Source organism: Manacus vitellinus, unplaced genomic scaffold (assembly GCF_001715985.3).
Source record: "Manacus vitellinus isolate BGI_N305 unplaced genomic scaffold, ASM171598v3 scaffold_0_pilon, whole genome shotgun sequence".
Lineage (NCBI taxonomy): Eukaryota > Metazoa > Chordata > Aves > Passeriformes > Pipridae > Manacus > Manacus vitellinus.
The window spans coordinates 33,181,905-33,199,868 of NW_021938789.1; the positions used below are offsets into that span (position 1 = coordinate 33,181,905).

General features: G+C 39.0%; 1 protein-coding gene across 1 annotated transcript in view; it reads left to right on the forward strand.

Moving 5' to 3' along the window:
• Positions 1-3,892: 3,892 nt before the first annotated feature.
• Positions 3,893-17,964, forward strand: part of LOC103766109 (probable ATP-dependent RNA helicase DDX60) — a 34,025-nt gene continuing 19,953 nt past the window's right edge. The window contains exons 1-11 of the mRNA XM_029960365.1: positions 3,893-4,001; positions 4,489-4,842; positions 4,968-5,034; positions 6,637-6,814; positions 6,957-7,298; positions 9,296-9,457; positions 10,361-10,519; positions 12,712-12,853; positions 13,971-14,132; positions 15,505-15,607; positions 16,322-16,437. Coding sequence (XP_029816225.1) covers positions 4,503-4,842; positions 4,968-5,034; positions 6,637-6,814; positions 6,957-7,298; positions 9,296-9,457; positions 10,361-10,519; positions 12,712-12,853; positions 13,971-14,132; positions 15,505-15,607; positions 16,322-16,437 — 1,771 coding nt within the window. The 5' untranslated portion in view covers positions 3,893-4,001; positions 4,489-4,502. The remainder of the gene's footprint in view (positions 4,002-4,488; positions 4,843-4,967; positions 5,035-6,636; positions 6,815-6,956; positions 7,299-9,295; positions 9,458-10,360; positions 10,520-12,711; positions 12,854-13,970; positions 14,133-15,504; positions 15,608-16,321; positions 16,438-17,964) is intronic.

A 17,964-nucleotide genomic window follows, 5' to 3' on the forward strand; every position in this document is an offset into this window, starting at 1 on the left:
GATACAGTAAGGTTAATGAAAAAAATTAAAATATTCCTATATTTTGTTTAATCTTCAGAGAAAAATTTTCTTCCATTTGAACATGGCTTTCCACCACCTGTATAGAACATAGGACTGAATTCCAAAACTAGTTGAGGCACAACTTATGCAAAATATGAATTTATGCTTATATTTTAATGAAGAGAGCTTAACTTAGCTTAGTTTATAATTGGAGGCTCCTGACAGCTTCAAGTAAATGTTGGGGATTTTTTACTGTACCGCTTGAGGCAAATTAAATACACATTGGTATTTAAGTAGAAAGCAATTTAATGAACAATACATTGGACAGAGTCCTACTGCAGTAAGAGGTTCTACAGGGAGTCTGCAAAGACGTGGTATGAGCCCACTCCTTATACATGCTTGTGCTAGGACCAGTAATATGATTACAAATCAATACTGTAGCATATCCTATTTTATCAACAATGGAATTTGTTCTCCCTTATATAGACTTGTTTCACCTCTTGCATTCCTGTTTCTATTGTTCAACCTGGTTCTAGAGTTATGCTTTCCCACTGCCAGGATCAAGTCATTCCTTGATCTCCCTTTACCATTAGTGAGCAGTTATAATTTGAATTTCCCCTTCATAGAATGTCTCAAGTTAAACTTTCTGCAGCTGTTTTTCTATATTAGATAGTTGCTGTCAATGGCTCTATGATTTTAGGCACTTTGATTATTTCTCCAAAGAATGGCTGTTGTGGCTGTATCTGTACCCTGTCTCTATTTGCACTATGTAGCGTGATCTAAAAGACTGTGGTGGGCTGACCTTGGCCAACTGCCAGATGCTCATTCCCCTCCCCAAATAGGAGGGGTAAGAAAATAGGATGGAAAAGCTTGTGGGTCAACATAAAGACAGGGAGACTGTTTACCACTCACCATCACGAGTAAACCAAACTTGACCTGGGGAAAAGCAATTCAATCTATTACCAATTAAAATAGATTTTGGTAGTGAGAAACAAAGAAGAAAATTTTAAATATCTTCCCGCATCATATGCCCCCTGCTCCCGTTCAGGTCAACTTCACTCCTTCATTCCTGACTCCTCTATCCCTCTCCAATCCCCTGTGAAGTAGAGGGGAGGTAAGAGTTATGAGAGTTAGTCTGGACATAACAGGGTTTTATGACTCACTCCATTGTGAGTCCTCTCCATGGGCTGCAGTCCTTCAGGATAAATCTGCTCCATTGTGAGCTTTCCACAGGCTGTGGTTCTTTCAAGCCATATCTCCCTGTTCCAGCACAGATTCCTCCATGGGGGTACTTGACTTTTAGTGTTTGCACTAGTGTTTCTCACACTTTTCCCTTTTTGTTTGCCCTCACTCCTTATTTCTATGCTCAAGTGGTTTTTTACTCTTTCTTAAATGTTTTTTCATGGAGGTGGCACCAGCTTCCTCAAGAAAATAGTGAATGGCAGACCTAAAATACACTTTTCTGAACCCAAAAGCATCTTTCAAAGGGCTAGAGAACTGAACCTAAAAGTCTGTCTTCAGGACCTAAGTTACATTAAAAATCTGTTGAAGCATTGGGCTAAAGATCAGCTTTCATTTAATTTGAGAACAGGAAGTAAAGAGATCCAATTATTTCCCAGATTTCTTCCTACCAAGAAAAGGGAAGTGTGCTGAGAGGAGGGAGCAGAGGCTTACCTTGGGTAGTTAAACAGAACAATTCTGATATGCTGGAGGACTATGACTGTGTTACTGCACTGTAAAATATATTGTTCTCCTGAGTTTCTGGAATCTTTGTACAGGTCTCAAAGAAAATGCAGGGTGTGGAAAAGACCTCTGATCTGCTTACATGAAAAGCGCCATGTGTCAGCTGTCTGCCAGGGAGGCTGTTGAAAACTCACCTGGATTCATGAGGAGATTGCTTACACAGAAGTTTTCTGTGCTGTATCCTACACAATTGTCTGATCTAAAAAGGCTTTTCACTTCTTGCCAAGACAATCTGATATGTAAACTCCAGTTTCCTAAATGTTATTTCAACAATACTTGGTACCCAGATTCCCTTGCAAATTGAGGCTTTGCTATTCTAAAATAAGTGATAGGGGACCAGTATTGTTCCTGCTAAAGGATTTGCTGGAAATGCTAAAAAGGTGTGTCAAATGTATCTCCTAGTTTATTTTTGTGTGGAATTTCCTACTATAAGAAAGCAGGCTGGTAGGAAAAGAGATTGTAGTGAATAAAGGGATCGAAATAGGAATTAGTGTTTTCTGCACCGTATATGCAGCTTACATTAACAATACCCTTAAGCAGTGCAGGCTTAATGGCTCTTGGACCACTAGCTGAAGCCATCATGACAGAAAAAGCGTAGCTTGATGGAAGCGAGGAAGTACACGTGATGCTTTCCAGTGCCGTATCTAAGGCCGAAGATCTTCCCGGCACCCGGGAAACGAAACCAAAACTTGAAGGCAGGTCCGCGCCAGGAAAGAAAACCGAAACCAGGTGAGACGGGAGGCGGTGGGACCGCCCCAGGAGCCGCCCTCGGGGCTCCGAACTCGGAGCTGCCGCCGACGGCACCTTAAAAGCGGGAGAGCGGCGGAGCCGGGCCGGGTGAGGAGCAGCGGCGGCGGCAGGTACTGTCAGAGCCAGGGCTTGCTTAGAGTTTGTGGCTAGACTTGCCTTTGGAGTGGGGTTTGGGGCTGAGCCTGCGGTAAGGTTAGGGTCGGCCTTAGTTCTGAGGGGCTCGTGGTTGGCTGCAGGCATGATGCTGGAGCTGGGGCTGAGGTTTGCATAGGGTTGCAGTTGGTTTGGGTTTGGTTTAGGGCTGGACAGCATGCTGCGGAACACCTGGGACTTTGCGAGCAGCTAGGGAGCTCTCCCCAGGGTGGAGGGGCAAGAGGAGCGCTGGCAGGGAGTCAAAGACGCCTGGTTGCCTCTGCCCACATGTAGCCCCAGGCACCTCAGGTGTCAGCGTGTGCACTGAAGGAAAGCATCGAGGTAGCAAAATATTTAAACCTTGTTGGTTTTCTTTCTGAAAGGAGTATAGCAGTTCATACATGCGTATGTACAAGTACAGTTTTTCTTTCTTTGAGAATGGCTGACTTTACATTTGCAGAAATGGAAAGTCATTCTTGGTTAGGAGATTGTTGAAGTAGTGGTGACCAATTTCTCGGTTAGTGACAATTTCAGCATGAAGAAGTACATGATTCAACCTAGAACTGTGTACTGAAGACTTTGATATAACTTTTCCAATTAGATAAGAAAATGGAGAAAAGTGTCAAGCTTATTGCTGCTTTGACAAAAAGTACTTATGTAGGTACACAGAAAATGATTTTGTGTAAATGTATGTATACAAATAACTTACATTGTGAGAATAGGTATTAGAATTCAAGTCACCTTAAGCACACCACTGTAATATAGCACATTATGTGCACAGTATTTTACAAGTAGATAATAAAAATGTATTTTTGTTTCCTTTTTCTGCAGCTTCTTTTGCTAGGAACTTATACTAAAGGAAGGGGAAAACACAAAAGAAAACTGGGGCATAGTTTTCTGTTTGTGAGATCTGAAAAATGTAGATTTCACTTTCTTTTATTATTTTTTAAAAAAGGTTTTAAGAAAAATTATAAGACTAAAAATGACATCTAAAGGTCATATAGTCCTTTTATGACCTTAGGGAAATGAAGGGTAGCAATATCTAAAGGCATATGAATATAAGTTGGACTCTATGATCTCAGAGGCCTTTTCCAACCTAATTGATTCTGTGTGAATATTGCAATGGCAAATACTGCAACAATAAGTACTGCATGAGTCTGTCACCTAAGTGGAAGTTCGGGAAAACTGAAGTTCAGAAGAGCGGAGCTGATGAGGTAGGGACTGTGCAGTGTTATCCCAAGCTACTTGTTTGCTTTTTACCTCAAAGGAACTGAACATTGTGACCTAGTGAAGTATGGAGTTACCGTAACCATTACAGTTCTGTGCTTACTTGGTTTGAGAATTCTACCCCTGGAAAACAAAAAAGAAGAAAAAAGGTAAAACTGATTTAAGAAGTAGGATTGATACCGAACCATGATTACTCCCATCATGCAGTGAAGATGTTGTGGCATGTGTATTTGTGACTGGACTAGCATGAGCAGTGTGGGTACAAATCACTTGAATCAGGAAAGATGAATCATTCCTTGGAATGTGCCATGTAGATATACCTAATATAATAAATTATATCTAATCTCCCCAAGGGTCCATTTATGCAAAGTGCAAAACTAATATGTAATGCTCCTCTTTAGTATATATTAAGAAATACAAACTGATGTTTTCCTTACATTTCATTAAATTATTTATTATTTTTAGAATGAAAATATGTCTCTCAGGGAAGTTCAAAAAAAGGCTTCCTGGTTTTTCTTAAAATTTATTCCAGTGTGATTACAAAGTAGGTAATTTAATGGTTGAAGCCAAAGAGCATACTATATTTCCTGAAAATTATCTCTTCATTACTTAGAGTTTTCTTTTTCTGGATGCCATAATCAAGATCTGTGATGGCTTCTGCAGAATATCATTCCAAGAAAGTTGTTAATGAAGATACAAATGAGAGTAACGATGATATGGACGGTGTGTGTAGTGACAGTGAGAAAATGGGCTTCATTGCAGCAAAGGAAGATGAAGACAGAGAGAGTACAATTGACATTGATGAAGAGGATAAGATCAGTGACAAAGTGGAAGCAGCTGTTTTGCGGATGCTTAAAAAAGAGGTAGATAGAGAAAAAGAAGTCAACAACATAGATTACAGTCGCATTGAAGAAGAGAAACAGGAAGCATCACAAACTGAAGATGAAGATTTCAGAGCTGTCCAGCATGAACATGATTCTCAAAGCCATGGTGAGGAGCTGCTAATAACATATGCTCATGTCTGTTGCATTATCTTACATTTTGGCTCTTTTGTAATTAATTGATGAGTTAAGGTTATATGGTTCTATCAATAACCATGTATGTGATTATTTTAGGAATGAGAAAATGTGAATTTCTGAAGAAGTTGAGGATACACATTTGGGCATCCCTATCAAAGGCTAAGTAAGTACCATGGGGTTCATGGGAAAAAAATGCAATAAATGGTAATAGAAATAGTTTCTTTGAACTAAGTAGACATCACAGTGTAGTACCCCTTAGAGAAAGGAGCTATGTTCTTGTCACCTAGGTTTGTGGAAAACCAGGAGACCTAAGGCATGCTTAGGATTTCATACTTCCTCTAGCCACATGAAGGAAGATTCCTAGTATAATAGAAAGTCTGCCCAAAGAGTAGGGATTGTCTGCATGTTTGGGAACTGATCTACAATTTTAACTATTGCAATTTATTTTTTTTTCAAATTCTTTGTCATGCTTTTTTGAGAATTTTTCCTCACATGTTTTAAGGCTACTACTTTTACAGTATCTAAAACAGTTTGCCTACAAAATTTTCCTTTTCATTTATACCTTCTATAGTTTTGCATGTCAGTTCTCATGCATGATCTTCTGCTTCTCCAGATTTGGTTTCCTTTCCCTGCTTGATATGGGAAAGGAATTACCAGTAGTGACACTCACATTGCCGTTGAAGTGTCTCCTCTGCATTCTTGAGCTCACCTAAGAGATTAATATTAAATAAAGGCAGACAAATGTGTAAGAAGTCTGCATACTTTTTGTTCGTGGAAGGCTACTCATTGCATCAGATAGCAAACTGGGACTGTGAATCAAAAGCTGTTATCTCAATCAGAAAGGAAAGCTAGGTCTTCTCAGGTGTGGGACTAAGGTGAGTATCCAGCATTTTTGACAGCCTTGAAGAAAACAAGCACGTTTTTACTATTAGAGTATATTCTCCCACTACGCATTAACACTGTAATATATAATAAACAGTGTCGTATGTAATAGGCAAACATGAAAGCAGAGAAGCTTTAGCAGAAGAGCTTGCCGTTTCCTCATCTGGCCCTACAAAAGTTATTCTGACTGCATGAATCCAACATCATGTTGCTGGATTTTCATGGATTTTTAAGGAACTGAAGAATACATTCAATTCCTAGGATATATTAAAAACTAAGGTTTATACTTACCATCTTCAGATGCAAGGGATTTGTTTAAATTTTGACCTAAGACTCATTAATGAAAATTTTATCAACTCTCATAGTTATCTGAAATAGGAACTGGATGAAGAATTTTTTAATTCTTTGGTCTCTTGAAGTAATGGATTGTGGTTGGACTCTCTTGCTGTTTACGTGTTTTTCTGCAATAGACATTCCTTGGATAAGGGAGGTAGTCGTCATTGTCGTGATAGTTGCTATTTTTAGCTAAAGCTCAGGCAGGAAGGCTCTCAAAATATACCTTGTTATTACTTCCTGTGGGGTATTTCTTTTAGAACAGATAATGCTTCCTGCATAAGCAGGCATGGACAAAGGGTGGTATATAAGTCACAAAAACCTCAGATGCTACAAAAGTATCTGGAATTGTAAAGGAGACAATTTCTAATACATTCAGTAACTGAAAGGATTGCAAGCTATTTAGGAGTTAGATCCAAGAAAGTTGATTTGCTGTTGATTTTATTTATACATTTAATGTTTAATGTATTAGTAAGAAAATTTCTTCTGTCTCATGTCCCCAACTTTTCTTGCAGTAATGTTAGGTACATGTTTTGTGTTTTTCTTTCAGGTATGTCAGTCTGTTAAAAGACTTTGTTGAGTCTGAATTCTTTGTAATAGATGGGGATTCCTTACTACTTATGTTTATAGATAAGAAAACACAATATCTAAACTTCTTCTACCAAATTGAATGCTTTTTGCATGATTTCGCTGAAAAAGGAGCAAAATACGTCATTACTTTCTTCAAGGTACTGAATAAATAACATTTTTTTTCTGTTTAAACCACTGCATTCCTTTTAAACCAACTGCTTGATTCTAATCAGTCTGAGGAATCCGTTCATTGTGTCAACAAATGTAACTGAATAATTTCATTGTGTTTATTTCCCACAGGATGCAGAGCAGATGTTCTTTCAGTATCCTCATTTTCTTTTCTTACGTACTGCATTAATAGAACACCTGAGGCATAATACAAGCATAACTGTTCATACAGAATTTTCCAATTGTTTATCATCCAAATGGGAGATGTTCCTGAAGCAAAGCTATCCTTACTTCATCATCGTATCTGACACAGGACTGAGCTCTCGCCAAACAGACTTTTTATCTATTTTAATTGCTCATTCATTGTCAAAGAAAATCAATGTTGTGCTTGCTTCAGGACAGGAGTATGATCTTCTTAGAGTTTATGGATATCACGTTCAAAGTTTATATAAACACAGATCATTTTTTCAAATGGTAAGCTACACTACTTTGTTGTTGGTTTGCAATAACAGTGTTAGTTTGAATTAGAAGATTTAAATAAAATATCTCAATATGAGTATTTTAATTTACATATTAATATTATAAAGAATTGATATGTGACTTGTTTTCTTTAATCTACTGGTCTCGAAATCACTAACAGGTAAACTTTGTGATTGGTGGCAAATTCGTACCCTGTTCTCTATAGTCTCATTTCACATCCTTTTTCACTTTCTATATGATAGTCCCTAATATAGCCTTTCCCTTATCTTCACTATCACTTGTCTTAGTTGACTTATAATATGCCAGAGGAAGACTAGTGTTTAAGCCAGTGATGTGATTTTTAAAATTCTAGTCAGTTTTTTCTTGGAGGTTGAGGATTTGCTTATATCTTAATGGTTTCTGTCTGTGCCTAGTAGTCCCTAATGCATTGTATCTATTGACTTTTGCATATAACTTTGACTTCTTAGTATGAACAAGATCTGCGATGTGCCTGTGAAAACCTAGTCAGGCACAAACAACCATTGATCCATCTATATGAACATCTCAAGCTGAACCTGAAAAGCATACAAAAAGAGGTAATTTGACCTCTTTGATCCTTTTTCTTTTTTTTTTCTCTTTTTGTTGACTGTCTTCCTTCATTCCTTTACCTGAAATTATTTTCTAACCAGAACTAGGAGCTCTCTGCCTTATCCTGAAGTGATGCCCTAAGTCTGAGAAGGTCTTCTCTGTGGCCACTCTTCTTCACAGCAGCTTGAAACTGTTCTTTCTTTCAAGTTCACTATAGTAGCATGATTCAGCTGAAAGCTGATCAGTGGGATGCCACTAAAGGGATGTTTCTGTCTCAGCAAACGCCTTGTCTTGAAGAAGATAGAAACCATTTAGCATGAAACACCATTAGCACTGGGGGGGTGCAGCTACTACCCTCTGGAGGCACTGTGGCCGTTGCCCCATCCCCATGGCAGCAGCAGTGGGCCAGAGTAAGTGCTGCTGCCAGCAGCAACCTCTTCTGTAGGGATGTGTCTCAAAATCTAAACCTCACTATTGCAGCTGCTCAGGTTTGCACACTCAGTTGACTATTCATGATCTGGGAATTTTTTTCAAGAGCTAGACTAGAGTTGTAAGGTCTGTGCTTGCATGATTAAGCAGTGGTTCTACGATATTTTAACTTCAAAAAATTGCTATTTCTATGGTTACATAGACACATTTAATGCCTAATATACTCCTGCCATTTTCCTGAGCATAAAGTTACACTGCTGTGTTGTGAGCCTACTTCTGCTCCCTCAGAGGACAACAGCAAGGCTTCCTTGGACTTCAGTGGGAATGATACTAGTCTAACAAGGTGAATTTTTAGTCCAGAAAAATATGGTGTTACTCAGAAAGCATTTTAAAGCCCAGCTACTGCCAATATTTTTTAATTATAATTATCTTTTCTGAGGCACAGTCAGGAATTGAATACTCCAGGAGCAGAACCACATCAGGGTGCAGGAAGGGCAGATGGCTGCTCACTTAGGGCTGGGGCCATGGGAGGTTACCTGGGAGGGCAGGGCAGGGCCTCGGAGCCATGGCCTATCCCACTGCCCCAGGCAAGAGCAGGACAGCTGGGGGACCTCTGCAACCCTGGGCATCAGGCTGGGATGGGCTGAGGCCAGAGCAGGTTGTCAGCCTGCAGGGCTGTGGGGAGCTAGAGGCCAGCACTGCTGCTACATTGCTGGGGCAGGACTGACAGCCTGAAAGGGGCTGAGGTAGGACCCAGGGCAGGTGGGAGGAGGTCGCAGGGGTCAGGCAGGTACAGTCAGGGCTGTTGGTGCCCTCAGCGACATGGCAAAAAGGGGAAATTTTTACTAATGATTGTGCCCACTTTTTCTTCTGCAGTTTTTTATCCATTTTTTTCCCTTCTTTGATGAAACTCTGTACAGAATAGGAATAGTCTTTTTTCTTTGTAATTTTTATTATGGTGATAATTTATGCTATTCATAATGTTATGACTACAGGTTTGCCAGGCTATCCATTTGTTGAAACAACTGTGGCCTGAAGGATCTGATATTCGCCGTGTGGTCTGTGTTCTTGCTTGTGCTGTGGGATTAAAAATATACAGCAGCATGCTGGGAAATGCAGATACTCCTATGGGAGCAAACAGAATGCAATCAGCAAGAGTAAGAATTTCGTGAATATCTTCTCAACATGGTAACCCTAAGCATTTTGCTAAGAGGAGAGATGGCTGTCCTTCTAGATAAAAAGCTGAAGAGAGGCCCAGATTCCTCCTTTGTGATTACACTAAATGGTTTGGGTCAAATAATTGCTATGGCCACAGCTTTTCAAAGGGGCATGGTCTCTTTGTGGGTGGCACTGGCCCCCCTGTCACAGTGGCTGTTTCTGGGAAAAGTTTTACCTTAGGAACAATTACTTTCATAGAAAGTTTTATCTTAAGAAGGTAGTTGCACTCATTATTTTTCTTTTCCTAACATTCAGTGCTATACTAGCTTTCACAGAAGAATATGCTTTTCCTCGAGTTAGCGAGACATTTCAGTATAAAGGTTTCTTTCTATGTGTGGTCATTTCTGTGACCATACTACGAGCCTTGTATTTTCATCAAGTTAACACAGATGCAATATATCAGTAATATTTTATTAGAGATATATTCAGTAGACTAGAGGATAGCTACAAGTAGTTACTTAGCAGAGCTCAATTTCCGTACTGAGTTTTTCAGTGCAGTTGAGGAAACAGCATAGGCCTATATCTAGATATTAACTTTTCCTCTTAAAATCATAACATTTCTAGCCAGACAAACTGAAAATTGTTTTCAAGTTTTGTCTTGGTTTTCATAGTCATATTCCTCTTTGGAATTTTTTTTTTTTAACATTATAACTGTTCTGCATCTACCAGCACTACAAGAATGTTCATTTTCAACTAAGTGTGGCTACAAGTAGTTAAAATGGTCAAATAGATCTAAATTATTAGCTGCTTTAACAAAGTGCATACCACTGAATTAAGTAGTGGTGAACACAATTATTCTACTGAAGGATGTGGTCAACTTTTTATCTGTCATCTCTCAACAGAGAAGAAGTAAACACCTATCTCCTGAAGAAGCAGCTGACCTGTGCAGAATGCAATGTCTCACAGTGACTTTTCTTCTTCATATGCCTCTTTCACAGAGAGCTCAGATTAGGGACATGAAATCCTACTGGACAAAGCAAGTTTTACCACTGTTAAAAATGGTATGTGTAGCACTGTCTTAACTTCCTCTGACATAGGGTGCAACTGTAATTTCAGTTTTCATTTTCCTTTATATCCTGCTTCAGTCATCTGATGAGATTAAAGAACGTAATGTACCCACTGGAAACAAACCCTTTGTTTGTTTCTGAGGCTGAGATACTGAATGCCTTCTTTGCTTCAGTTTTCACTATCAAGGCCTGCCCTCAGAAATACCTGACCTAATTGACCATGAAAAAAATCTGGAGGAATGAAGACTTTTCTGTGGTTGAGGAGGTTTGGCTTAGGGACCATTTAGCCAAACTTGACATCCGCAAGTCCATGTACCATGATGGGATGTACCCACAAGTGCTGAAGGAACGGGCAGACATCATTGCTAGACCACTCTCAATCATCTTTGAAAGGTCATGGAGAAGACTGGAGGAAAGCAAGTGTCACCTCAGTCTTGAAAAAGGGCAAGAAGGAGTACCTAGGGAACTACAGGCCAATCAGCCTCACCTCAGTCTCTGGAAAGGTGATGGAACAACTTATCCTGGAGGTCATCTCTATGCATGTGGAAGACAAGAATAGGATCAGAACTAGTCAGCATGGATTGGATTCATCAAAGGGATTCATCATGCTTAACCAACTTGATTGCCTTCTGTGATGAAACAACTGTCTGGATAGATGAAGGGAGAGCAGTGGATGTTGTTTACTTGGACTTCAGCAAGGCTTTGACACTGTCTCCCATGACATCCTCCTAGGCCAGCATGGAAAGTGTAGGCTGAATGAGTGGAAAGTGAGGTTGATTGAAAACTGGCTGAAGAGCAGTTGGTTGTGGTCAGAGGTTTGTGGTAGTGGAACAGAGTCTAGTTGGAGGCCTATCACTAGGGGTGTCTCTCAAGGTTCAATACTGGCCGCAGTATTGTTTAACTTATTCATCAGTGACTTGGATAAAGGGGCAGATGCCTCCTCAGCAAGTTCACTGATGACACAAAGCTGGGAGGAGTCGCTGATACCCCAGAGGGCTGTGCAGCCCGTTAGAGGGACTTCAACAGGTTGGAAATGGGCAGAGAAGAATTGTCTGAAGTTGAACAAAGACAAAGGCAGGGTCCGACATCTGGGGAAGAATAACCCCAGGCACCAGTACAGGCTGGGGGATGAGCTGCTGGGAAGCAGCTCTGCAGAGAAGGACCTGGCGGTCCTGGTGGACAGCAAGCTGTCCACGAGCCAGCAGTGTGCCCTTGTGGCTAAGAAGGGCAATGGTATCCTGGAGTGCATTAGGAAGAGCGTTGCCAGCAGGTTGCGGGAAGTGATCCTGCCCCTCTACTCAGCACTGCATTTGTACATGTATGTGTACTGCTCCTCAATACAAGAGAGGCATGGAGTTCCTGGAGCAGGTACAGTGGAGGATGATAAAGATGACTGGGGGGCTGGAGCATATCTCTTAAGAGGACAAACTGAGGGATCTGTGCCTGTTGAGCCTTGAGAAGAGACAACTAAAAGGAGACCTTATTAAAGTCTGTAAGTATCTGAAGGGAGGGTGTCAAGAGGATGGAGTCAGGCTCTTCTTGGTGTTGCCAAGCAATAAGACACAAGGCAATGGGTAGAAACTGATGTACAGGAAGTTCCACCTGAATATGAGGAAGAACTTTACTGTGTGATCAAGCGCATATTGCCCAGAGAGGTTGTGGAGTCTGCCTCACTGGACATATTCAAGAACTGTCTGGACACAATTCCTGTGCAATGTACTCTAGGATGAATCTGCTTGAGCAGGGAGGTTGGACCAGATGACCCACTGCGTTCCTTCCAACCTGACCCATTCTGTGATTCTGTGAAACCCTACCTGGTTCAGGAATCTTGTGAGCCACAAATGAGTGCGGCTAGGAGAATGGTTGAGGCAAGATCTCAGTAGTTGACCTCTTCTTGGACATCTGCATTTAGTCAGTGTTACTCTTAGCGTACTGGGCTAAACGGATTTTTTTAGTCTCATCCAGTATGGCAAGTTTGATGTTAGACGCTTTTGTTGTTTAAAGTTGGTTATTGCAATGAAGGAGAACCGTGAAAGCAGTTTTCTGATCACAGAGAAGTCAAGTAACAATGTGGTTTTTTTCATGTCAGTAAATCTGTGGTAGTTAACCTTCCTTTGGAGATGCTTTGATACCTCCACATGTAAAGGTGCTCCATAAGAATTAATTGTTTGCTTTATTTTTAACAGCAACAGTTGTGTATGCATTTTGCTCTGGTACAGCTATGTGATACAAACGATTGGAAATTGGATTTAACTTACCTGCCTGATTTAAATGATGATTCGCTGCTCATAAATCTTGCACATTACTATGAGGTCGAATACACTAAAGGTATTTATCATTGTTGAACAGTTTACTTTCTTATAGTTTTTACTTTATTAAGCTGCAAAATGGGAATAAAACTACTTGTATGGGCAGAAATGAGCATAATTTTCTAATGACCCATAGAGCAATGGATACATTTCATGGAATAATAAGGAAACATTTTTTCTGTAACCAAGTTCAAAAAATCACATGTGCAAGTGTCTTATACCAGTACTCATTCAGAATACTTTATCATATCATATCTTTGATGTGCCACCTGTACTAATACATAAAAGAGTGATATAACATAGGCGGCAAGAGTTCTGGGTCACTATTATTGGGTATTCTCAATTCTGTTTGTTTTTTAGCCAGTTTTTTATTAATTTTGTCTTAGTGCAACACAGTCAGAAACTAGATTCAATCCCTACTGTCACTGTGACATTGAGTAATACTTTAATTTCAGATGAGATTGATTCAGACGAGGTCACATATTGTCTTAAACATACAGTAATTTGGGAGCTGGAGCTTTATGAACACCATCAGATGTGTTAAGATTAGCAAAAGAAGTTACCAAAGCTTACAGAAAAAGAAAATACGGAAAAAGATTTGTAGCAAATGTTCTTTCAGAGTAACTGCTTGTTGGTAATCCTCTGCCATGAGTCTGTCTGTGTGGTAGTAAACCAGAACACTTTATAAATCTAGTTACAAGAGGTCCTGTATGTACCTCAGTAAAGCAAGTGTAGAGGAATTTTTAAAGAAAATATAAATTAGGAACACAAAACATTTATTTTTATAATGATACCTATTATTGGGCACTAAAAAAAATTATCAATTCAAGATTCTACCTTGCAGGAGGCAAAGGTCAGAGAAACTCTTCTTTAGCAGTAGAGCTTGCAGACTTTCACAGACAGTCTAAATCTGGGTTTTTTTTCCAAAACACGTATTCTCAGTACATTTCCCTATTTACACTCTGGGCTATTAAAAACTGTGAACATACAACATTCTGTTCTAATTTGTTCTAGTGACTAAAGCCCTTGTATAAAAGTGAAGTTTTTGTGCCTGACGCCGCATAGGTAAATAGATAGGTTCAGTTCGAGTAAACTCAATTTTAAAGCAACTTCCCTCCCCCACCTTTCCTTTGCAGGATTAGAGTTCCAAAAGGATTTGGGGAAAGAAATGGAGAATGACTACCAATTTTTATGGGACGCTGTAAAAAAATTGGCAGTGAAATACAGTTTTGGAGATGCTTTCCCAATACGAAAAACATCCCAAGTATTTCTTGAACAGGAGCAGACATTATTTAGAGGTACTGGCAACTCCACACATTAATTTTAAAAGCATGATCCTCATTGGTATCACTGAAAGTGCTAGGAGTGTTGGTCTGATTTTATTGTGATCGCAAATTCATCCATGCTTCATGGGTCTTCTCCATCCTTCCAACCCACGAGCAAAACTTGCAGCTGATGCAAAAAGAAGTCTGATGTGGCCTTATGGGTGAAGTTCTGACTCCACTGTGGACAGCACAAGTATTGTTATTAACTTCATGGGGAATTGGGTTTAGTTCCGCGACTACTAGCCCAAATCTCTTGTATGGTAAAAAACGTTATGAGTAGTGTAATACAAGTAGTAGTAAAAAAACATATTAAGTACTCATATTTAAAGTAATGATTATGCTGCAGAAAGACTGTCTCTGAGGAACATCTTTGACATATTGACATGTTATGCAGATATTTGGCATGGAATCAGCAAATTAAGTGGAATATAGAACTGTTACCTTAATGGTAGAGAGTCCAGCCATCACTGTAGCTCACACTGCAATTCTTGATGGTTTTAGAAGTATGAGTTGTCCATAAGTGTCTTAAATTACACCATCATCCTGTAGCCCATAATTGGGGAAATGCATGATTGGCTCAGGGATGGTTTTCTTCCCTCACATACAAGACCTGTTCTGAATATCTGAAAGGATTAGGTAGAATTTTTTGCCTGATATCTGACATTCCTTGAGAACCAGCTTGTAACAGCCTTAAAATATTTGTTTTAAACTTAAGAAATTGTATAAATCTTTAGAAGAGACAGTTCATAAAAAAGTCAGTAAAGGCTGGAATTCTGCTTAAATTTGTGAGCGTTCTTCAGCTGGTTTCAAAGATTTCAAGTGGGTAAAGTGGGATCTAGTGGGCAAAAAAGTTTCTTTGTTTTCTGTGTGATATTAGGGCATCTTTTGGCAATTGTATTGCCTATTTCTGTATCTCCTTTGGCTGAAGACCGAAAATGTGGCTAGACTTCAAATGTGCCAAGGATACACAATGTTACTTGTAGTCTTTAGTCATCCAATGTAAGTGCGGTTTGAAAGTCCGTATTTAGGAGACTGTGATCTTTATGGAACCGGTGCAGAAACACAAATGCGTGTGAGATGGGATTGGTTGTAGCATTCAGAAAGTAGCACAGGTGTCTAAAATGGGTCAGGAGAACAACTACTTGAAAGCAATATTGATGTCTGCTACACTCTTCTTTCCACGGTTGAGAAGAAAAAAGAAAAGTGGAACTAGTGAACTGCTGATTACTTTTAGTAAATTTTAATTTACAGAATTTAATTTATAATGTAACTTGACAGAATTTTTAAGAATGATATGCAATTATATATATTCTTAATTAAACAATATTTTTTTTACACTGTTAAGTCTGTGAAGAAGAAATTCCTAACATTGGACTAATCCCAGTGAAATCTGATCTTGTTCAAGATTATGTTGGAGATGTTTTGAAAGACCTACCTGTTTTAAAAAGGTACCTATATGGTTTTTTTTCTAATGAAATAACATTATATGGGCTGATTTTCTACTCCCCTGCACTTTGCATCCATATTATGCTAAATTTTTACAAATGTAGAAATGTTTTTCATTATACCTGGGTAAAATGTCACATACATGTTTACGTGTATTGGTATAAATATTAACAGAAAATTCAGAACAAGAATGGTTAAGAGTAAATATATCCATATTTTCTCATACTGTTATTTGTTTGCATTATAGTCTTTGTTAGTCTACATTCTGGAACTGTTTTTCTAAATGTAAAATTTGTGTTTGAAAGGCCTTATCATAATTTGCAAGGCTCATATTGATTTCAGGAAAAGAAAAACATTAAATAAAAATACTGAAAAAAGTAAGAAGAAGTTATCCTACATTTGCTCTGCTATTTGTGGAAGTGGGTTTTGTGTTATGTAATGAGTATTTTATAGTCGTGTGAATTATGTAGTTACATTTCATTCTGTGATTAATCTGTATGAAAATAAATGCAAAAATGGTGTTTTACTTTGTTAGTATTTCTTTATGAAAAATTGAGGCTATCTTAACAGACTATATTTGGGATAGAATTAAACCCTTTGTTGTTTTTCTGCACAGTAAAACTGTGTTTTGATAAAGACCCAATTTTCAAATGTTTCATGAGAGAAGCTAGAAAACCATTTTAATTTCTGCTCTATTTCATATTTATATATTTCAGCAATGACCCTGCAATTACTTCACTTATTAAATACAAGGAATTCGATGAACGTCGTCACTGGCATTCTGATAGACCTTTGACTGAGGAATATGAGCGAGTGCCATGCAATGCTGATGGTAAGAATAACTAACACAAAACCCATGGGTCTGTATTGGACAGAACATTATTGTAAAGGCTATCATGGTTTTGCAGAAGGACTTCTCATTTCAGAAAACATTTGCAGCTGTACAAATACCTGCCAAACTGGAGCTACTGCAGTAGCCAAATTACACGTAAACTGATACACCGGTACATCATGTGCGTGAATTTTGTATTATCTTAAATTGGTCTGAATATAACAGAATGCGCACCCATGGTCAGATGTTCATCATACATTCCCATTTGTCTGCAAAATGCGTCACAGATTTATACAAACTATGTACATATGAAGTTTAAATATATAGTTAGGATAATGGTTAGTGAGCACATTCACGTACGTGGAAAATCTGCCCAGATGGTTGCACAGTGCATGCATAGCCAATCTTATCTTTTGAGAACAGAATTAAAATAAGAAGTAAAAGAAGTGGTTGTGGTTTAACCCCATCCGGCAACTAAGCACCCCAAAGCCACTCACTTACTTCCCTCAGCTGCAGCAGGATGGGGGAGAGAATCAGAAAGGTGAAAGTGACAAAACTCATGGGTTGATATAAAGACTGTTTAATACGTAAAGCAAAGGCCACATGTACAAGCAATGCAAAACAAGGAATTAATTCACTCTTTCTGATGGGCAAGCAGGTGTTCAGCCATCCACGGGAAAGCAGGGCTCCATCACACATAACAGTTACTTGGGAAGACAAGTTTCATTGCTCCAAACATCTACCCATTCCTTCTTCTTTCCCCAAATTTTATTGCTGAGCATGACACCATATGGTATGGAATCTCCCACTGGTCAGTTTGGATCAGCTATCGCAGCTGTGTTCCCTCTCAACTTCTTGTGCACCCCTAGGCCCCTCACCAGCAGAAAACGTGTTGACTCTGTGTAAGCACTGCTCAGCAATAATACACCTGATTTGAAGAAAATTAACTCTATTCCACTAAAACCAGCAAGAAGTAAATTTAAGTTTGTATTATTCTTGATATTACACATTATAATTTCCTATTAAGTTCTTTCCAGTTTGCAATACTACCGAAAACAAGCCTTGGACTTAGCTTGGAACTTAGATTGGCAAATTTACATGAAATTAACTATACAATACTGTATGTAGCAGGAAGTACTCAAAAATTTCTCTCAAAGATATTTCTATCATCAATAGCATCATACGGTGAATGAAATTGTGAAAAACCTACCAGAAGTTGAGAATTCATGGGTTACTGTTGGTACTTCTAAGGTTGATTATGGTTTTTATTCCGTGACTTAGAAATACTGTTTCCTGAGTGGGTATTTGTATTACTTGACCTATGAAACCAAAATTCCATCTCCTCCTGTTTTTGACTGGATGATTTTTTGCATTCTGTACACTGTGATTTCAGTGGGAAGTTTGGAGAGCATCCCCTGCAGAACAGTATCTAGAGCACCTTCCATAATGTTGAAGGTTTATGACCAATCCATGCGTGCCTTGCATGAATATTCTTATCTATTGAGATAAGTCTTCACACTCAGAAGC